At 49.0% G+C, this 22,839-nt stretch overlaps 1 protein-coding gene across 2 annotated transcripts in view; it reads right to left on the reverse strand.

Annotated features, from left to right (window-relative positions):
* Nucleotides 1–20,736, reverse strand: part of LOC126527327 (monoglyceride lipase-like) — a 59,327-nt gene extending 38,591 nt beyond the window's left edge. Inside the window, exons 1-2 of one of the 2 annotated variants that reach the window (XM_050175116.2) lie at nt 20,335–20,736; nt 15,035–15,336 (exon numbers count right to left, since the gene is read on the reverse strand). In XM_050175116.2, coding sequence (XP_050031073.2) covers nt 15,035–15,336; nt 20,335–20,496 — 464 coding nt within the window. In that variant the 5' untranslated portion in view covers nt 20,497–20,736. The remainder of the gene's footprint in view (nt 1–15,034; nt 15,337–20,334) is intronic. The other variant, XM_050175115.2, reaches the window with a different exon arrangement.
* Nucleotides 20,737–22,839: the final 2,103 nt, after the last annotated feature.

The raw sequence follows: 22,839 nt of genomic DNA on the forward strand, positions 1-22,839 counted from the left end.
ACATCCTAAAGCGATGTTTTCCTTGTGGACAGCTCAGAAAACTAATTACTACTATAAATAATGACTAAATTACTACTACACTAACCAATTTATAGCTCAAAGAACTGTTCTTTCTTTATTTATTAATTTTTGCGCGTATACTACTCCTTGAGTACCAGAAACAAAGATGACCGAGTTCTAATTTTCCTTGATGTGAAAAGAGTGTTCGGGCTTTCCTACAGTTTTAACCTGAACCACTTGGGCGTTTAACGCGCTCCTAAATTTAAGTGCTCGAACGTTGTTGCTTTAATTATGCGCCCGTTGAGATGCACGCCTCCGTGGGCGGGAATCGAACCCTCGACCTCGCGCTCAGCATCAGAACGTCACTGGGTCGCCGCGGTGGGTCTATATATCTCGGAGTACTGCGCTACTATTACGCTCCTGGTAGCGAACTGCGGTCGCTCCTGGCAGCGAACTGCGCAGGCTGCGATTGGAATGACGCCGTGCGCAAGCAGCGAGAGAGAGGTTGGTGCTTGCAAGGAATGGGCTCTGTAGCCGATGGAGACAGTGGAAACAGAAACACCGCTGATGCACCGGGCGTGGAGAAAAGAGAAAATAAAGATAAGCACGCAGCCGCTTTCAAAGGAGTCCTAACATCACCGAAGGTTCGGCTTGCGTTGTGAAGAGAGCCATTCCAGGAAGCTTTTTTTTCTTTTTTTTTTCTTTTTTTTTTTCTCTAGAGTGTTTCGAGATGGCAGTTAAATTATATCTCGAGGTACAGTGTTCGGCGATTCCAAACGCGGTACCCGAAGCGGAAGGCAGCCGGCATATTTTTTTTTTTTTTTGTCCCCTTCTTTTCTCGTTTTTTTATCCTCGTCTTTTTGACATTGGTTAACATTGAGGGCACCGAGTTGATGAAGTATACTACAGGATGAAAGTGAGGGCCCTTGTGAAGCACCATGCGATTGCATTTGGCACACTATTTATTCTCACCCCGCTTCCTGCACTCTCCTGTCACGCCGTGGGTCACGCCACTGCGGGGGGGGGAGGAGGGGGGGGGGGTACCGGTTTCTTATTCTCAATGACCCCCGCTGTAACGGCTCCGTCCCTGGGACCTTCCTTGTTGTTCTTTCTTCCCTTCGATTCCAGTCTTCGATTCTATTGGGTTGCAACGTGCTGTCACTGGTGGCAGCTCACGGGTATCGCAAGAAGCCCCCCCGGCAAGGAATGTGGTCCGATTATCGCGTTTAAATTACTCAGCACTGTAAGTATCAACGTGGCCAAGGCGCCCCAATACGACGTTCTACGTGTCGCCGACGCGAACACATAGATGCACGAAAGCGTTGGTCTCAAGGACGAATAGCTTGCATTGCGCGGGGCGGTGATCGTAGGGGCACGCGTTTATTTTTGTCGCGCTCTTCTTTCCCTCTTTACTTCCCCTTTCCCTTCCCCTAGTGCAGGGTAGCAAACCGGAGGTTGTAACTCTGTTTAACCTCCCTGCCTTTCTCTCATTTGCATGTCTCTCCTCTCTCTCTCTCTCTTTCTCTCTATTTCTCTTTCAGAAGTGGCGACCAGGCAGCATGCACGTAGACCTGCACTCGATGACGGCAGGGAGAGCGTGGGAGGACAGAACGGGAAGGCTCCGGTATCACGTGCGCGCCAAACTCGAAACCCTGCAGGAGTTCGTGCGAAACCAAAACAAGCGATCCGCGGGATTGCACGTTGGTTGGTGGCGATACGGCAGGTTTAGCACGGCGTGCAAGGCCAGCAAAAATTTCAGCGGGCTGAAATGGACCCGCTATATACCGAGTAAATCGTTCTGCACCATTAACACAGAAATTATGCCAGTCCAATGTCCAACAGTTCCGGGGCACACTGTTCACCTTTAATGAATTCACAAAACATTTCTATCTGGAGAGAAGAATCTTTCCCCCACCACATAAGAAAGCTCACAAGACCACAGGCTATAACCCTTGGGATGCTTCTGACTAGCTCTTATCCTAGTCTGGCCTTCGTGCACTGTTTATTTCCGGGCAATTTTAGCTCACAGTCTCCTATAGTTGCGGTGGAGGACATGCAATTTAGATCACATGCTCTGGCGGTGTACCTCATTACGAGAGAACAAGGACATCACTGAACAGAGTGGAACTCGGCCATCAAGAGCTCGGAATATCATCGTCAACTTTGGGCTGTCCAGAGAGCCTGCGATGCGGCGGTTAGGTTAGGCCTGACTGTCCCCACGTGGGAGCGGCCCACGGTGTCGCCTAAAGGGGCGGCGCTTCTCAGGATCCTCTTAATAAAGTTCTTTGTGTCCGCAACCGCATGTCGTCTTACGTGCCAGGACAACGATTTCATTAGGATACGCGCCGTATCGAGGGACTCCGGATTAAGTTTGACCACTTGCGTTTCATAAATGTGCATCTACATATAGGTACACGAGCTTTTATTTTTTTTGCATTTCGTCCCCTATCGAAATGCGGACGCGATCGAACCCGCGACCTGGACGCAGCCTAGCAGCACGAAGCTTTACCACGAACCCAATAAGGCTTGTTCTGCCTCGATGACTCGTCGAGCTAGCATTTTGCTCGTCGAGTGCTATAACCTCGCCAACCAAAGTGACGGGGTTGGTTGAATCAACCGTCCTGGGAAAGGTTGGAGCCCTGGGCCTTTTTGGCGAGATTGCACGTACACGCGGTCCCTTGACCCTTCTGACTCAATTCACTCGCTTTCAAGTTGATGCGTCATTCTTACTAACAATACTGTGCAGACCTATACGGTCAGCAGCAGCATTCGAGGCGGGTCGTGAGTGAGAAATGCGGTGACGCGGCGGAGCCGTAAAGCATACTAGCGGTGTTCTGTTTAAACGTGTCGCTGTGGCGATATTGAGGCAGAAAATACTTCGGCTACCTCATTTATATGTCATAGGGCAAAAAAATAATTAGGAATTAAAGGTTGCCGTGACGCAGAGTTTGATAGGTGATGTCCAAATTCACGATGCACCGACAGCTCTCTCTGGGTACCAAACTAATTTCGAAGGCCATGCCTTTGCTAACTGCATTCGCCGGAAGTGATTGCGGAGCCGGAAACACGTAATACACGCCACGTTTTGTACGCCATTTACGTACATTTACGTACGTGACATTTACGTAGTGAAAGTGCCGATACACAAATTCAGAATAAACATGACTGTCATTTGGATAAAAAAGTGCCCTATCATTTTCTAACATGAGTTTAGGTTTAGTACAAGGGAAGTATAGCACATGGGCTGCTTCCATTCATGTATACTAACGTGGGCTGAAACGCGACGTGAGCCAGTTGTGCTATGATGAAGTGAGCGAGGGCTTACACCTTTCGGCTCACTTCCTGCCGCATTCGAGGCAATAAATTTCGTTCATTCATTTATGTTTATTTGCTTTGTGCAGAGAAAAAATAAGATATGTTAAGACCCGAAGCCAACAGCTAGCAGGAAGTCAAAATACTACGCGTATGTGCGAGGAAGAGCAAAGTTTGCAAGCAGTGGGGAATCAGCGTGAAACAAGTCTTGAAGTAGGGGCAACAATTCGTACTTATTCGTTAAGCCAACAAGCTTTAGCCATGGGGACGCAGTGGTGAAGGGGCGATAAATTTTCGCTCAGCAAGCTGATTTCTTTTTTCTTTGTTTTTTTACCTGTTTGTTAGTTGTTTGTATTATTAGCTCGGTGACGCTGGACTCAGGCGCGCCGCTGGTAGGCACACTCGAAGCACCATGTCAGCGAACAAAAACACAAGCGTGAACAAAACCGTGTGCACAAAATTTGTTCACGCGAGTTCGTTTATTGCCTCGGAAAGGAGTACACCTGCTATGTCATGGGCTAAACGCGCCTCAAAGACAGTAGATGATGCAATGACGCGCGACGGCATCTGTATTGACGTAGATGCCTCATTTGAAATTATAATGTATAGCCTCGCTCAACTATGGCTGGGCGGAGCCCGTGAGGGCAAGGACAAGGACAAGGCAAGGACAGCGACAAGGACGCAGTGTTCGTAGACGCGGCTCGATACAGTCGCAGACGGGGGTTTACGGCAGCCGTATAATCGATAGGGAGAAACGGTGCAAGACGTGCGCGACGATACGCACCACAAGTAACGAGATAGCTGAAGAAGTAGCCATAGCGCTCGCAGTGGCTCAGACTAACGCAACCGTGATAGTCAGCGACTCTCAGACGGCAATAAGAAACTTTGCCAGCGGCCGAATCTCCCCGGAGGCACTACGCATTCTTCTTGCAGGAGGTCAAAATTACAAAAGAAAGATATACATCACCTGGACACCCGCTCACACCCTCGCGGAGGACGGCAACAACGAGGCGGCACACGACGCGGCTCGTGGCCTTACGGACTGAGCCGCAATCGCAAGTGACGCCCCGACACCCTCCGGACGTGACGGTGCGGTAAATGAGTGGGAGTGGGAGGACAGAATGACAACATATAATGACATTACGAAACATTATAGGTTACAGAGGCCCGCGACCGCGACCTCATGCAAAATTGACAAAAAAGCAGTCTGTCGCATGGCGGCAGTTACAAACGGGGACGTATCCGAATCCTGCGCTCTCGCACATCATATATCCGGATGTATATCCTACGGACAAATGCAAAACATGTGAATCCAGAGCCACTCTGGAGCATATATTATGGGAATGCCGAGGAATAAATAACAATAAAGAAAACGCGGCCTCTAGCAGCAGCCTTCGCACGCGCTGCTCAGCCCCGCCCTCGAGGATCAACTATGGGCCGTCCAGCGGGCCGAGGATGCCGCCAGGACCCGCGAACTCCTGGCCGTCACCTAGGCGGGGCCTTTGGCCCTCCCCACCAACTCGCAGGGCACACAATAAAGTTCTTTCCTCCTTGACGCGCCTGACGGCAACGTACGTTTCAATACCTCTCAGTCCCTTTTTCGCAAACCAAAGCGTTAATTAGTGCGATACATCCTAGCTTGCACACATTCTACCTCGCGTGTAGATAAGCTGTAGCTGGAGACGTCTCCGGAAAATATGCTTCTCCGTACTCAGAACTCGCGCATTGCTTTAAGACCTGCTAAACGAGAACGTGCACGTTAGTTTGGTATAGCATACAAGATAGCATAAATAGGAGTACGCATAAGTGTTCGCAAAGAAGTTGACGAATACGTTCGTATACAAGCTCATAAATTAACAAATAAATTCACGAGTTCACTCCAAATAGATTCAAACAAGTTCGCAAGTGATTTCGCAAGCACGCAAATTGGTTCGCAAGTGCACAAGTAAGTTCACAATAACGTCCATGATAACGTCCATAAAGGGCGACATCTTCGTGATACCACCGGTAACAGAGCTGTTTTTTACAACTCCACGTGGCAGCTTCCTCCATAAAGCAGTTCCCAACTGCGCTGATGGAAGGCAAGACCACTCCCACAATACCAGAGCCATAATCTTTTGCAAGCTTCCGCCACTAAAATAGCAGCTTGCAGAAGTTACACAGCTTTCGTCCGAGGTCTCGGCGTAAGCTCCTCAGCCATGTTTACACGAACCTTTCCTCATCTATAATCTACAGAGCTCAAGGGAAGCCATCCCGGCGCCATTGTAAGAATTCAAAGCGCGCTCGAGAACTCGTTTCACTTGCTAGAAAATACATAGCGCACTGGTCACAGAGATAAGTCCTCTTACTTATTTTTTAAATCGTCATTAGTTGCATTACTTGCCGTGCTATGTGCGCTTAATGTGACGTACAGTACGCTTATTTTAACTTAGGATAAATCGTCCTATGCGTGTTTTGTGACGTGCAATGGACTCACTTCAGTTTTCCGTGAACAGTGCGGGAGCTGGACAGGACTTCTTTTTGTAACATTATATCGTTCTTTGTTTGAGCGGACCTAAATTTGAGATAGAAAGAGAAAGGATGTACAGAAAGGCAGGGAGGTTAACCAGAAGTGGTTAACCAGTTCGGTCTGCTACCCTGTACGGGCGGGAGTGAGCGAAAATGGAGAACGGAAAGGGGAGAGAGAAAGAAAGACAGACGATCTCAAACAAAGCAACCACATACGCTACAGAGCGGTAGCAGACGGCGTTCTTAGTCTATCTTGAAGGCCCGTGGACCGCGAGAATCTCAGCGCGACTATAAAGCCTTCTGCGCGGAGTCTCTCTGGGCGCACAGGCCTAGAACGTTTAGCTCTAATAGCAGACGATTGCCTAATTGGTCCATGCACTCTGCACATCACTTGCCTCTCGGTAAAACAGCACGGGCAGACACAGATAGTGCGTGCGAACATATCATCACAGCTGCAAGGGTCGCACGTGGGGCTGTTGGCCATTCCTTACTAAACGCGACGTCGGGCCATCAAACGGTACGCCATGCCTGTTCGCGTCGGGGTAATCCAGGCCGTGTATGCAGCTGTACATCCGGGAACAAACGAACGTAAATGACACGTGGTGAAAACGTTCCGAGTAAGATAGTGGCAATGCATATAACATTACCCAAGGGCTGCCCAGCCGCAGCCGGCAATGCGTTAAAGAAGTTAAAGAAAAAAAAACATTGACTGCTCTCATGAGCCGATCGGGCCGGCTTGATACTTGTTATTCCAGCTGATATTGCACCGTACCTAAATTATTTCATAACAGTTTCACGAAAATCAGAAGTAATAGCAGGCATTACATGATTTCAAACTCTCCTGAACACACGCGCAACAAACAAATAAAAAGACCTTCTGATTGACAGGCCAGGCATCAACAATTTGTGCTTTGAAGTAGTGTACGCTAAAACTGTGAATCTTTAATTGATTTTAGTTTCATGAATTTAAGACGAGGCGCGTTCCCAGCTGCTAATTTCGTGGGCTATTCCTCCAGAAGTTATCGAAAAATTAGACACCCCCGGTGCCTGTCTGGGATACCGCGAAAACCCGCCATCTTGTACCCTCTGATTGGGCGACGGGGAGGCTGTGTGCTCCCTGTGGTTGGCTCGAAACGCCACCTTGACAGGGTCCATATTAACGCACCACGGAACAAAGCTCAGGCGTACAAGCAGTAGGATACACACTGCATTCGTGTACTGAGAATCGGTATAAGGTAGAGCCTCGGAGCATTTGGCACTAAGCTCGCCGAGCTGCGTGCCGGCTTGATCTGCGGCTGCTGCTTTTTATCGACATTTATCGACTTTATATACAGTTTCGCCACATCTTCCGAATATCTTCTTGTTCCTCCTCACCACCAGGGTACGTCTTTGTTGCCTCCTCGCAGAATATCTCTATGGCGCCTCTGCCCCCTTCAACGTCAAAACCATCGAGCCTCGGAGGCTTGAGCTCGCTCCGACGTAACAAGTTAAATGTGGTGCCTCCATTACGAGCCATGGCGAATGTGACCCGTTTTCCTTGCCCCGAGGTTATGAGCGCGGGCTCCCAACGACGTTTGTTAATTCTCGATCGCACACGGGTAAATTGCTTCCATGACGCAGATGGCCGAAAGTTTTTTTTCTTTCTTTTTTTTATGATGCCGGTTTGGCAGGTATATGGTTGTTGGCGTCGTGAAAAAAAAAAAGACAGCCACAGAGTTCGCAACGACCTCAGCGAGTCTAGAAACTACTAAGCCGCGTCCTTTCTTTCTTTTTTTTTTGTATTTGCCAAATTAATTGGCATACGCTACGGTTTCGCAGAGCACATATCGGCCTGGCTGGTAACGATGTTACACGTTGAATTGACGCGCGTTAATCGCCGGTTTAGTTAGTCGCCTTCCGTACCGAGTTGCGCAATCTAAAAACCCGCCATTGTGTGATGCGTACGCAATTACCGACGCCACTGCCATTAACGTACGCTTCCTTTCGTAGCGGAATGTCTCAGCTATACGCGCAAACAGGTGGTTCCCACGTGCGCCTATTCAGCTTCTCACGTGAACGCCGTATGATACTCCGTGACTTGAGCCACACGGGAGCGTTCTCTCACGTAACGGGGTAGGGGAGGGGGGGGGGGGAGATTTCGTTGCAATATACATCAAGCGAGGAAGCGGGTGTCACGTAGTACGTCTAGTAGTTATTTCTTGCGTGTTCGTCCTTGCGCGATGAAATAAAGCTTCACGCTGTTCCACGACCGTAAAGAACAGCGTTACAAGGAGAGGGCAGATCTCCACAAACTTTTTTTCTAACACCCTTAAGAGTGTATAAATGGTGCTTGGTTTGTCTCACCGCTCAAACCCTTACTCTTGAAGGAGTAAGATTGAATCGATGGGGACAAGTGCAGTTTTCTTTATATATATATATATATATATATATATATATATATATATATATATATATATATATATATATTGCGACTTGTGGGCGACGTGTTAGCTACGAGAACGGCACTAGGAGTGCATGAAGTGAGCTTTAATACTAATTGATGTCTCTTTTAATGAAAATAAAAAGATGTAGTCACGCTATAGTGGTGACGGCTACCCCTTTTATCATAGTAGAAATAACAATATACAAAGGAAATATATAGTATGAGAGAGAGAGAGAGACAGAAGAAAGGGGAAAGGCAGGGAGGTTAACCAGAGGGGTAGATCTGGTTTGGTGCCCTATGCTGGGGAGAGAAGAGAGGGGGAAATAAAGCAATAGCGAAGTAGACAAAGAAAATGAAAAGCGACGTCACAGGGTCAGAAATCTACAGCATAAAGTCCTACACATCCAGGAACAAATAAATATAAACGGCAAAGGCAAGTCGCATCACCGTGCATGAGTTTGTTATCGATGTCTTAATTCTCTTGTCAGATATCAACGGCGCGCGCCAGATGGTCATAATTAATAGAGAGTTTTCGAGCACGGTTTCTCTCATCGGATCTCATCGGAGGTGCAGTTTGACCTGACATATTTGTACAGACAATTTGTTTTACGGCCTTGGGACTGGGCCAGCATCCTTGAGCGTAAAAAGAAAAAAAATGTTGAGTAGCCGCCTTTGCATAGCGCATATCGCAGTGCCAGTGTGTAGCTACAGAGGCGTAGGTTGGATGTGCAGCTCAGTTTAGTAGGGGTTTGTTATCCGCGTACAAATTTCCCAACCACCGAACCAAAAATGCTTCCTGTTCGTGCAACGCATATCATTATATATATATATATATATATATATATATATATATATATATATATATGCAATACGAGAACAAGGTGAAAGGGGGAGCCAACGTTTCGATAGATGGACTTGTCGAATACGTTGTCAGTGGAATTTCGAACTCGTCACGAAACATCGAAACTCGTCTAGGGGAACCAAGACGGTAATCGCCTTGAATTTCCATCTCCGGCCTTCCCCGTGTTTTCCCTGCATATTTAGTATGCCGCATACGGGTGGCAACGTGCATAACGTTACGCACTCAAGTTCAAGTGCCTCGCGATTACCGCAGACCTCGCAATTCGATGACGCCGCAACGTGCGGCAAAATTTTCTTTTTTCGCAGACGACTCAAGACTTCGTGTAAAGGTCCTCTAGAGGACGTCTAGTAGAGGAGCGCAATTAAACCTTCGCTCACGTTCCGGCTCATGGTCGTTCGCCGATTGTCCAGCGATCTCGCAGTCCCTATAAATCGACGGAGAACGATGGCGTACAAAAGTAAAGGGGGGGGGGGGGAGGGGGGGGGACACAGAGTTAAGCGATTCCTCCGGCTACACTGACTCCTTTACGGCGACAGCAGCTTGCTCACGCGGCGCACAATATCACCTTCTCAAAGACAACATTTTGAAGCCCACAAAATCGTCCTGGGTGGGCTACAGTGGATCTACAGTGCCTGCAGTGGACCCCCAAAATGTAGACACATACGCCGCCGTTCCCACGGTCTGCGTGGTACACAGAAATCGGCGCAAAAAAAAAAGAAGATTTACCATCTGCAATGCAGAGTTGCGTGGTAATGCTGTGGCTATCTCGTCTGTGGCTGCGTCTGCTTGTCGCTATCACGAACCGGCGGAAGGGAAGCCCATCGCAGGCGAAAATCGCACAGCCAATGCCTTCTTGACTGTCCCGTCGCCTTTTAAGCGGCAGCACGCCCTGCTAAATGCCATGTTCGTTTGTACGCGGACAGTTTGGGAGCGCCGCAATCACGGCGTACAAGCGGGTATGTCACGTGGTGTGTTTTTGTATTTCGCGGGCATCCGCAGTAAGCTGAAAAACAACAATACTTAATCGATAGAAAGTTGGAAACTGTCTATTCGGACGTTTTGCAAAGCGCTCTACAACTTCCCAATTGGAAATGTTTTGTCTAACTTCGTTGCTTCGAAAGTTGGTTAATTATTCTTGACTAATTATCTAATTAAGCAATATACGAAAAATAGCGTGACACACTGCATACAAAAGTGAGCAATAGGCATTTGGGCGCGTCGTCTTAGAGTGCATCGGCATATTTTTAAGCTCTGGCCAAAGTTAGCTGAAACACGCTGTATACCGCGGTTGCTGTCTTTGCCACTGCTTTAGGCCTCCTGGGAAACCGCGACTTTTCTTTTGGTTGTTTCCTTCCTACTGCAGACCGTACGTGCTTGTTACCGGTAAATCTCCAGAAGGAACAGCAGGCGAGAGGGCACGCCGGCGATATCCCCTTTTTAAAAATCAGCTCATTTCAGCGACTGCCCCCTCCGGCTTTCCAATCATTAAACGCTACCGCTGCCAGCTTCCCGCAGAGGTCACCTTCACCTTTTTCGAGAACAGCTACTTCGTGATGCTTACGACGTACTCTTGCCATCGTCTTCCATACAACAAAGAGTGGGCAGACGGACATTTCGAGCGTCTAACTGGAGAGGTATGCTGTAGGAGTCCACCTGGTGGACCTTCCATTTCGGCCGCTGCTGATTGGCTGGGGCCGCTCGTCTCCTCCTCGCTCGTACAGCTGCATCCAATCAGCAGCGGCCAAAATGGACAGTCCGCTAGGTGGAGTCTTACAGGATACCACCCCCCCCCCCCCTGCTGTCGCAGTAACGGTCACTGAACGTGCCGTAACCCCCAACAAGGGGATATTCTGCAAGACTCCACCTAGTGGACTGTCCATTTTGGCCGCTGCTGATTGGATGCAGCTGTACGAGCGAGGAGGAGACGAGCGGGCCCAGCCAATCAGCAGCGGCCGAAATGGAAGGTCCACTAGGTGGACTCCTACAGAATACCTCCCCAGACGCCAGTCCAAGCCGCTGGAAGCGTACGAACCGAGTTGAGGTCTCGCTCCCATCGCACATGTGCGGATTTAGCTGGGAAAAAAAAAAAAGAACGAAACGCTATTTTCTCTCTGCCATTCGCAACGTTATTCGGCCGCGTTTCTTCTTTCTCACGCCGGAGCTGCCAAGATGTCTTTTTTTTTCCTCGTTTTCGGTGGCCGCAACGAACGCGGTGGGCCGCTTCGTCCGAATTCCAGGCTCGTCGAGGGAAACTTGGATCCGTTCCCTCTCGACTTCGACTTGTGTCGAGGTTGCCCGGCCGAACGCAGGTGCGACGTCGGCGCGCTGCAGTTGTTGTCGTGCGGGAAACATTACCCAGAGGGCGACGAGACTTCTTAATGATTCTGCCGCGATGTAAATAATCACCGCGCAAGGTCGGAACGCTTTTCGTACCCCTTGACGTCTGAAAATCTACGACACTGCGTCGTGCTTTCCCTTTCGAAGTTATGCTGATGGTTTTCCTCTAAGCGTGCGGTATTCACAGTTCCTTTACCTCTTCTGCCCTCTCCCTGTCATCCCCTGGCTCATTGCAGGGTAGCAAACGGGATGTTACCATCTGGTTAACTTTAAAAAAATTTAATTATGGGGTTTTACGTGCCAAAACCACTTTCTCATTATGAGGCACGCCGTAGTGGAGGTCTCCGGAAATTTTGACCACCTGGAGATCATTAACTTGCACCTAAATCTAAGTACACGGGTGTTTTCGCATTTCGCCCCCATCGGAATGCGGCCGCCGTGGCCGGGATTCGATCCCGCGACCTCGTGCTCAGCAGCCCAACAACATAGCCACTGAGCAACCACGGCGGGTTCCCATCTGGTTAATGTTGCTGCCTCTCTGCATGCACTGGCTGGGCGGGCAGCCATTAACGATGTGTTTTTCTTTGGAGCTGAGGGAGCAACCTTCTCGGGATCCCGTGGCCAGGGAGAAGGCATGTTCGCAAAGCAATTAGAGCCGTCGTTGACCTTATGCGGAGAAACAAGTCTCAGATGTGAGCCGGGTGTAAACAATTCTTGTCGCCGGGCGGGTGAACTTCACTACTGCAGCGATCACTGTTACCACCGGGTCATTTCCTTCTACACTTCACCCACTAATGTGCAGTATCTCTCCGGAACGTGATAACTCAGGCCGGTATCTTTCTTTATGATTTTTTTTTCTCTCAATCTACTCTTGTCTCGAGCGAGCGCTCTAGCACCAAGCAGATCGAAACTGACATGAATCTAGGCACAAACAGGAAACAGTGCCAGACGCTTAGAGAAGACGTATATCATCACTCTCGAGGATTTCGTTGTTTCCGACTTCGACCATGCACATATTTTTTTTTTTCTTTCGGGAACTTTTTAGGCTGGAGAATAATGTTGCGGACATATGTTTCGTACAACTTGAAGAGAACGCTTTACCTCCCTTTCTCCGGCAGTACAGCTGTAACGTTTTACCGCTGCCCTGCCTCGACGATTCGCACGAGACTCGCGTCTTGGCTACGATCCAAAAGACCAGGCGCACCATTGCGTGACACAAAGCGGTTGCATTCGGAGAGTTCGTCGAAGCCTTGAACCCTCTTCCACGGAATTTCACCAAAAGAAACAATTATACCGTGCAGTTAAGATATGGGAATACCGTCGGCTTGTCATTAGCCGTAAGACAAGGTCACCGAGAGGTTTGTTCATACGCCCTTTGTGCTTAAGTCTGTTCCCGTTTTTTGTTGTTATTATTCCCGCGTTGCTTCTCGTTAAGTCTCTTACTCCTGCTATATCGCAGGTCTTTAAATAGTCAACAAAGAATCGACCACAATGCAACAATGTTGAGTTTACCTTGCATTGCAAGATACAGATATACGCTTTACTACTGTTTAATATCGCACATTACTGCCGCGTTCGCATTGGGGCGTTCTCGAATAGACTATTCGGTGACACGAGAATGGCGTCTCACTCCAAATTGCTTTCGATCGCCCGGCGTGTAGTAGTTGCGTTACAGTAGACTCCCAGTTATATTAGGCGAAGAAAGTTTTGGTCAACATCCGGAGCGAAGTTCGCGTCCCCCTAAGCCGAGAAGTGGGCGCGCAACGCTTCACGGTCGTGCAGAAAGGACCCTAATTGCCTTAAGCGTGGCCTCCCCGAAGCTGAGAGACGAATGTGAAGACAGACCTTCCAGTTAGTGGCAGCAGAAGGACAGGCTCTTCGGTTTAAGTACCATTTGACCTCGAAAGCCGAGGCTGCGTGGCGGACGGAATGGAGCAAGCTCTCCGACTATCCGTCTGGTGGTTTGGCGCGAAAGAGCAAAGCGGGCCAACGCGTGAAAGTTCGTGCATTGATATTGACACGTGTGCTTGTTTATCTTCTTTCGGGTGACCGCTTTTCAGCGTCAAACAAACGTTTTCGCTCAGCAGGGGACGCACCTGCGTGTATCGGAAGTTTCTCGAATGTTATCGATGGTTCTTTTTGCCGTCTGTTGTCACCGAAGCTTGCGTGATCTGACCGCGTGTGCGGCGCGAATTGTGTAGAACTTTGTGGAAGCCACGCGGGACACAACACGCTGGCTACGCCATGCTAGCATTACGCTGACAACTTTTGCACTGACAACAGTGCAGACAACACCAACCGTTCTATGTCACCGAGATACGTCTCTCTGAGTGCCACTGTTGACACTAACATCACTCTCGAAGTTAGCGGCTTAAAATATCTGCGCCGAATACCGTTACACGCTTACCTGTTCATTCATTGAACACAGTTATAGGACGATTTCTTCTTATTTTCTTCTTTTCCTTCTTTGCCTTCTTTTTCTCCACGGACCCATACCACGGTTTCGTGTTAAATCCGTCAATGAAGTTGTTCTCTCTCTCTCTCTCTCGCTCTCAAACGTAACCGAGATCGACACAAAGAACTTTACAATCAAGTAATAAGTCTCGTGCTTGGAGCTAGGCGGGGACGCTAAGTCTGGACAGTGATTTTTTTTTCCCCGTCTTCCACTAGGTGCACTGCGCAGCCGAAACATGGGGCTTGACGTCACATGACCACGCCTCCCTCTGGTGGCATCGGACAAGTTCATCACCGCGCTTAATAAATATAGCTAACTTGAGCAATATGGCTGTTACACCTGCGACCTTTTCGTGCTCACCGACGCTGACGCACTAGAAAAAAAATATCGCGTAGATTCGGCCCGTGCATACGAACTTAGGTGGACTATCTCTGTCGGGATCTTTTATCGGAATGCAGGAATAGCAGGTACTAACTTTCAACAATAATGGAATGCTTTTTGATTACAACAGCGAAGTAATTCGTTAAAATGATTTCGATGTCTGTGACCAAAGCATGCCCAAGTGTGAAGAAAGGATTAAATCATATTGTGAAGTTTTAAGCGTATACGAGTGCTTTATAATTTAGACCCTGTAGCAAGCTAATAATGTTTGCGGAATGTCGTCTGCCAGAAATGTCCGCAAGCGTTAGCAAACCAAGCTACAGTTGGTCTGTGAGGTGTACAAGTGCAGTGCGAGAGGCGAGAAGTATCAGTAATAACTAAAATCGCCTTTTTGACAAATTGCGTCAAAATACACGTTCACGCACGCCTAATAAGCCGCGACACAAATTTCTCGCCTCACCGAGAACTTAGCATAACAAAAACAAAATGCAAGTCATTGAGCACCTCTAGACACATCGAAGCTGGTCGGTAAGAACAGAACATTCACACAAAAATTTACAGCCTGGAGGACACCTTAAAAAAGGCGGTTCAGAAACAAAATGAACTCCCACACCCTTTTTTTTTTTTTTTAAGATGCTAACTTCTACTTGCCTAACGGGGAAAATAAACTGTAGCTCGGGCTGTCGTAATGAAGCGAAGGCACTTATTCGTCCAACTGACATTTAAGTATGCGAGATCGAGCCTGAATGACACAAACCTGGGTTGAACTTCGGGACTCCAAGTGACGCAGGCGATCTTGTGTCCGTCTCGGTTGCGGAACGAGCCGCTGTCGTCTGCTAGCACACCGATGGTTGACGACATGGTTGACCAACTTTTATGGCGTCCTCCGATCCTCGATAGCATCAGGGATGACGCTGTACTTCCCGATACTTCGCCTCCTGCCCTCGACACGGGTGCCAAGCTCCGAGTCCTTTGACCCGCGATCACACACACCGAAACGGAACGCTCGTTGACGTATCCAAAACGCAGAAGCGAAACCGACTCCGCCGATGATGTCGTCTGCAAAAAGCGGCACAACTCGTCGTCTGCAAGCACAACCGCTGGGTCACAGCTTTCCAACGCACGAAAACAGCCGACACCCGAAAGTTAGTTTGAAATTGCGATATAACTTGTTTACAATTCTCAAATAAGCTAGTAAATAACATCAACTCGCGGAGCCGAAAACGAAGTTAAATGCCGGCCGCGGGGCTCCGGAGTTCGTAGCGTCGCTCGCGGTGGAGCAATGCCAAATGTGAGGTTGCGGCGGCGCGTTCCGGTTTTCAAAGCAGGTTGTCGGCGCGCTGTGCTCGATTCTGTCTTTTTTGCTTGTCCCCTGACGACGGCGCTCCGACCGGTAGTGACGTATGCTTGTGACGAAACTAGAGTATTGTCTTGCTCTCCCCTCCAGCTTCTCCTCCCACCTTTCCGTCCCGCCAATCGACTGCTTCCTTCACTCTCTGCCCAACGAAGCGCTTTGATTTTCTTGGTTTCTCTCGCTTGCAAGAGCGGGAAACTCGAACGATCCGACACGGAACCTCGTCGCTGCTCGACGCTCGATTGACGAAGTTCTACCTACCTTTTTTTGTTCGCAATTGGATAATAACGCCATCTACAAATAATGACAGAAGCGACTTATCACCATCCACAGAAGGCTGTGCACAGCCGTGATATCGAACTCGTTGAACTGAGTGCAAGCTCGAGTTTTTATTAAATAGCGTTGGCTCTCTGACCTAACAGGACACTCACATAACGAAGACTGTGTCTTTCAGTTTATCCTGAGTCGGTCTGACTTAATCGTAGTTTTGTTATTACCATCCAAGCTGGATTAATGTCATCGCTAGCTACCACAAAGAAACGGTTGGACCGAGCATGCGAGGTACCGACGCTTTTCAGATCGTTTGGGGCGATAACGGAGGAGTGACGTATTCCTTACGTTGCTATTATTGTGGCAACTGGCCTGCCTTTTGTATTGCGAGCACTACAAGACTGGTGTGCTGATACGGCCCACGTAAGTCCTGACCCCCTGTCGTTCGCTCAACGGATCGATTGGGTATAATTCCGCAAGCGGCCGAGGGCGTGTGAGAGACGCCGTCACGGTGCGTACTAGATTAAGTGTTAGCACCTAAATTTTACCACCTCAGCCATGAATTGTGAACCCGAGACCTCGTTTTCCTCAGGAGAATGCTATAGCCGCAGAGTCGCCTGGCAGGTCCTTATTTTCCGCGGCATCTGGGTTTGATCATACTGCTGGCAGTTCGAGAGCCCGTTTCTGAACGCTCTTACAGCGCCGCAGAGTTCACGTTCAAGAGATACTAAACGGGATTCCTATCAGAAGAAGCCAACAAACACTGACACCAAGGACAACATAGGGGAAATTACTTGTGCTTTAATAAATGAAATAACGGGATTCCTATTGCATACGCCGGCTGCAGTGATGAGGAAGCAGGATCATCGCTTCTATTTACGGCTGTTCTCGTATTACAGCATTAGAGATGCCTTTCATCCGCTTCTATATAGCACCACCGGGGTGCTTCAAAACGACCACACTAATATTCCAAGGATGTGTGCGTATGCGTGTGTGTTTCTTTTGCATATTACTTTTTGTACGTAGTCGGGAAGAAATTGCTTGAAGCCAATCAGCTCACTGACAAGCCTGCTGTGGCTCGTGGTTATGTGTATAGCGCATGAACGTGCACGTGACATAGAAAAGAGCAGTCACACAGTGCTGTCTCTCTTGTCCCGCCTCGCGCGTACAGGCGCTGTACGTCGTCCAATCACGAATCACCAGCCGGCACAAGCTTTCGCAAAGCCGTTGCCGCAGCGTGTAACCAAACATGCTGACTTGGCGATCACCCAAAACGTTGAGTCACGTGGTGGAGCATGCTGCGTAAGTTTATTTAATGCATCGTCAGAAAATACTAGTGCGGAACAAATTTCGGCTGTATAGAAGCTGGGAGGACTTACAGAAATGAGACATACGAAAACAAACTACGGGGGTTTTCCGAAAATACCCCCCGTCGTTGCCGCCGCCGGCATTCTGTTGTCTTCTTCGCCTTCCTCGCGGCGAGGCAAAACAGGAAGAACGTTTCGCGTGGCCGAAAGCAGCAGCTGGCTCGGGCCTGGCCACGCATGGCAACCACTCTCGCGCCAACCCATGGGCACACTGTCCTCCGGTCAACGCACCGAGCCGGCCGCACTGGTTTGCTCCCTCCCCCCCCCCCCCCCCCCTCCGTTTGCTCTGGTCTCGTACCCTCCTTCTAGGTGCTCTTCGTTTCGTTTTACCTAGTTCACTGCACTGAGGACTATATCCGTAGCCGTCGTCCCACTGCGGCGGTCGTCTGGAGAAAACGCACCGGTCACGTGGGTCGTTAGCGTAGACGGCGGAGTGGCGAACACTGGCGAGGCATGGGCCAGAGATTCGAAATCCTCGTTCACCGATCTGAACTAACTCGACCGCCTCTTTAAGATACAGAGTATCGCTTCGAGTAGACTTCACGTGTGACTTGTCTTGAAGATCTTGCTTCCTCGCATTAGCAACAGTGCAAGGTTAAAGGGACACTAAAGCAAAACAATTTGGTCAGTTTAGACAGACAAAGCGTTCTTTGAGAACTCTGTTGTCGTTAATTTCAATGTAGGTTGATTATTAGAAGAGAAAAGTCAAGATGAAAGTTTGTCTTTTTTTTTATTATTTGGAGCTGGAACTCCAACCCCGGTACGTCAGTGTGACGTCACGGATTTCAAAGTATTCTTATTTTTTCGTATTTGGGCTTCGTTGGCTCAGTAAAAGTTCGCGAAGCTTGCCACGTTTAGTCCTTGGTTCCTTTGGAACACAGTGTAGTTCATATTTTACCCGTAAAGAATTAACGATGACCTAGCAGATGCCATCACCATCGATGACGTCACAGCATTTTTATACAGGAACTCGAATGTGGCGTCGCCACTCGTCTCTCCCTTTCGCGCTTTCTTTCTGGCTTGCCAAGCGTCTTCTCTCGGAAGGGGTGATGTTTGTGGTATTGCACACGGGTAATTCACTAACACGGCAGAAATTTCTCTGTAGTGTCCTTTTAAGTGCCCGCTCCAACGAAACCTACTCTGCCACGCCTTCAGATATACTGTGCGCTTCTCAGGCAGCGGATCCACATTTGGCCGAAATCATCGATAGAAGCTCGAGGGTGAAGAAAAGCTTGCGCATGCAAACCGTCCCGGTTTGCCGAAATAGCGGACACGCTAAAGGTCTCTAATATCTCGTTCTAACCGAATCAACCCCAACTTGCTTTTAACCTAACCTAACGGTGCACAAACCTTAATCTCCATGTTAACACGCGATACAGAAAATAAGTTTCGCCAGTGCGAGAATTTCCATTCCCTAGATGGCGCTGCATCGCCGTGCACCACGTCATCATCAACCAGTCATTTCCGGCAGGGGGCGTACTTCGTAGTGCGCGCAGTACCTTTCGTAAAACAATGCATATCCCCACGCTCTGTATGAGTCGGTCCACACGCGAAGCTGCGGTGAGCCGGCGATGCGAACCGGCTACAAAGGACGCGGGGACGAATGCACCCCGCCGCAACCGTCATCCGAGGTGCCGGATGAAACGCGACGCGGCGCCGCCGCCGCCGACAGCGACTGAACCTTCTGACGTCATAAATCCCTGGCGAGAGCACGTGCCTCTTGAAGACGCTATCCCCGGCGTTCGGTGGCAAACGCGATCCGCGACTCGATCCGCTGCGCGATAGCAAGCACCATAGGCATCGGATCACTTGCATATAGGCGGAGAAAGACCGGCCGCCGACCATGAAACGGGCAAAAATATCCAAAGCAAGCTATTTGCTCGAAAGAAAAAAAAAAATGAACCTTCGACACTGCGAAAGAGCTGACAAAGCCCCTACAGTAGAAATCAGTGAACGAAGTTTGGACTTTGTATAAAGAAATTATCTGGCGCAGTGCGCACCTATATATATATATATATATATGCCACGAATGCAGCGAGGAATGTTTTAACGCGCTAGCATAATGCAGCACATTCACCGGCCGTTGTTGACGTGGGCTCAAAAATAAAGAAGGGTTGATTTCGAAGGCACGGTAATCAAGTGCGTGGGTGCGCCGATCCTGTGAGCAGTGCGTGTGATAAGCATGTCCTCGCAACGTTTCCGATGCGATTTGTAACGGAGGCGCTGTGCTGCAGTAGCAGAGATCGTAATAAAAATGCGTCGGTCCTGATAACCGACGTCTGGGTCAAGAATTTGCTGCTAAGTACTGTGATGCTCGTTGTCGGTAACCGCGCCCAAACAGGGCGCTTCGGTGAACGCCTGCAAAAGCGTGCTGTTTTGTCCGGCTGAAAGTTTCCTGTCGAGTCTCAGCGAACGCCAACCGCTGAGGTTAAGCAAGCATCCGGTCGCGCTATGTGAAACTACGGTTGCGAGTGGCTTGGCGCGACTGTGAGTGTCCCCACTACTGGCAATGCGCGTGTAAACTTGAGGCAATGCGAGTGCAAACGTGATCGCGTTGGGTGGGCACTTCGAAACCGGTGACGAAGTGCAGGACGCAATTCGCGCGACCCAAAGAAAAGAGGGAGGGAGCCAACGTCAAGCGTACGCCGACTGTCGCCACGCCAACAACCAACTCTTTCTTGTCTCGTCTTGACGCGGGTAGCTGCTCGGGTAGGAAAAACGAGTTAACAATAACGCTGCCGGGTAGCGCGGTCTGGGAGCCACAGCCAACTACTCGCCTGAAAAGAAAAAAAGAAAGATGAACACTCGACAACGCGCGAGACCTGACAAAGCTTGGACGTAGCCGGCGCAATCACACAGCGCAGTGCGCACCTCTGTGTGACCATGTATGCAGCGTGGAATGTTTTAATGCGATAGCATCACACAACACATTGTCTAGCCATTGTTCATGTGTATGGTGGATACACGGCGGACTCGTAACTAATAAATATTGTAAAAAACAAACTAATGAAATGACCTTCTAGACCGCGCAAGAATGTGCGTGCAAAACAAAGGTTCAGCGCTTACCTCAGCTTGGTCCGGCGGGTCCCTCCCACTGAAGTGCTGGCGCATTCGTGCACCGCCCCATGTAGGTTCCGTCCCGCGTAGCAGTCGTCCGTTCGGCACAGGTTGCAGCACCCACGTGGTTCGACATAAGCGATAAGAGCTTGAGCCGCGGACAAACAGCATTTTTGCCGGCCGGAAAAAAAAAATATGCCTGCCCCGCTCGTTAAGTTTTCGCGAGCGGGGACAGTTTCTACAACGCTAGTTTTGCAGCTTGAAACGTTGCCATTGCCACGAATAGCGTTAGGTTTCTTGCAGTGCAGCGTACTACAGCTTTCGGTGAGGCCAGCCACTCGGGTCACACAGAGTTTCCCTACAATTACTGTAGGGAACTGTGGTGCCGTGATCGTTCACCCACCATGGGAATGACTGGTAGTACATGGATTTGACTGCACTTCGTGCTTGGCTTCGTTTGGCTTCGTGGCTTATTCGTTTATCACGCTTTATCTGGTCCTAAATTGGACTAAACTTCAAAGCAATTTATAGTTTTCTTTAATGCAGAGGGTGATAAGACTCTGCAAGCAAGCATATAATCGCTGCTACTTGCAGTGGTTCCACTTGTACGTGCGTCCGTGGCATAATGGTTTCAATATCGGGCCTTCCGTGCTAGAGGTCCTGTGTTCGAATCCTGCCGTCGGACACCTTTAACATTGTTCGTCTATTTCCTTAAAACGCGGTACATTCTTAATAAATGGTCCCTTTGCAAAGTCACTAAGCCGTTTAAAGCCAAAGGGACGAAGTTTAGGCAAATCCATGTATGTTACCCTTCATTGCCGTGCCGGCTGAACCACCCCGCTTGCAGCTCCCATAGACAGTAGCGCCACAGTTCCCCCTGGCGTAATTGTATGATGTAATGTAGCCGTGACGTAGGCCGTAACCAGCGCGTGAAGGCTTGGCGATCGGAGCGCGACTGCATGACTGCGAGGTGAAGGATTAAATCGAGAATGTAAACATCTTGACGGATCCGCCCCTGTCCAATATCGCAATGTTCGATAAAAAAAAAGACTCGTCGGGCGAGAGTGGTTGCATGGTCAAAATAAGATTGGCACTCGCTCCAAGTCGGAGGAAAACAAACCTGCACATAATTGACGTCTCGAGGTTGCTCTACAGGTCTCCTGTCCTCAGTGAAAAGGAGCGCGAGAATGCCCGTTCTGACATGACAAAATTGCCCGGTCTTGTCGGGCTAATTAACTACGAATGTAATAACGTCTCCAACCAAAAAACTGGACTTTATTAAAACCGACGTTGCGGTGCCAAATCGGCTTCTTCGGCAGTGATTGAACGACGGGGATCTGGGGGTGGAGTACAGCTTTATTGAGTATCATTATAATGCAGGAGGTATTGGTTTCACTTGGGTTGGTAAGCTCGTTATTTTTTGTCGACGTTGTCAGCAAATCAACAAACAAGGATAGTGAAGGAGGGGGAGAGAAAGCGCGTTGCCTGAGTGGGGTCTACGTGTGACGGTATATCGACACTGAAGAGAGGACTCTACTGTTGTGGTACGTCGCCTCTTTGGGAAATATATGTATATACACAAACGAGAAGAAAGGGGGTTAACCGAGGGGACCGATTTTTAATAATCGTATCATAAGAAGCCAACAATGACACTAAGGAAAACATAGGGGAACTTACTTATACACACTAATTCAATTAAAGAAATGATAAGTTATTGAAAACGAAAGTAGATGGAAAAACAAGTTGCCGCAGGTGGGGAACGATCCCCTGTCTTCGCATTACGCTTGCGATGCTCTATACCACTTTGGTCAAAGAAGAAATTTGCATTGCGTAAATTGAGACAAAATCGTATAGGGTACACTTCAAGGCGAGGCATCTTTATTGATTACTTGGAAATTTATTTGCAGATGCGAGCCGAGCCGTGGGATGGCTCAGAAACTGGCGCACGGAGTCTGAACAGTGACCTCGATTTGGCAGCCTCCGAATTATTTGGAATAGCCTATTGGTTGCGCGTCGGTACAGATGGGTTTCGCGTGACGTCACGCATGGACGCTGCTTCTCGCCGTGCTAGTGCACCAACATGGCGGCCCAGACGACGTCAGCGCACCCTACTATCACGCGTGCATTGCTTTGCGTTTTGACGGCGACAGCTTTTTTTTTTTTTTCCACCGGATTATCGCTGTTATCTATTTGTCGCCCTGCGCAAGACTCGCGTGTCGTATACTGTCACGTAACTTGTTTACGCAGTTTCTCGACGTGCTGGTGTATCGCGAGTTGACGTCGACGCAGAAATTAATGCAAACAATCAGTACTTCTGCTGCTTCGACACTTCTGCTGCTTCGATACTTCTGCTGCTTCCATACTTCTGCTATGTCGGCCCTGTAGACTCCAGTGAGTGTTCTTACTCCTGTTATTCGAAAAAGGACGGGAAAATCTGGAAATTCTGTATCGCGAATTCGCTAATACACTAGCAACCATAATTCGCATCGTACCTTAAGTTTCGAGCATTCGCGG

This window comes from Dermacentor andersoni, chromosome 9, assembly GCF_023375885.2.
Source record: "Dermacentor andersoni chromosome 9, qqDerAnde1_hic_scaffold, whole genome shotgun sequence".
In the NCBI taxonomy this organism is placed as follows: Eukaryota; Metazoa; Arthropoda; class Arachnida; order Ixodida; family Ixodidae; genus Dermacentor; species Dermacentor andersoni.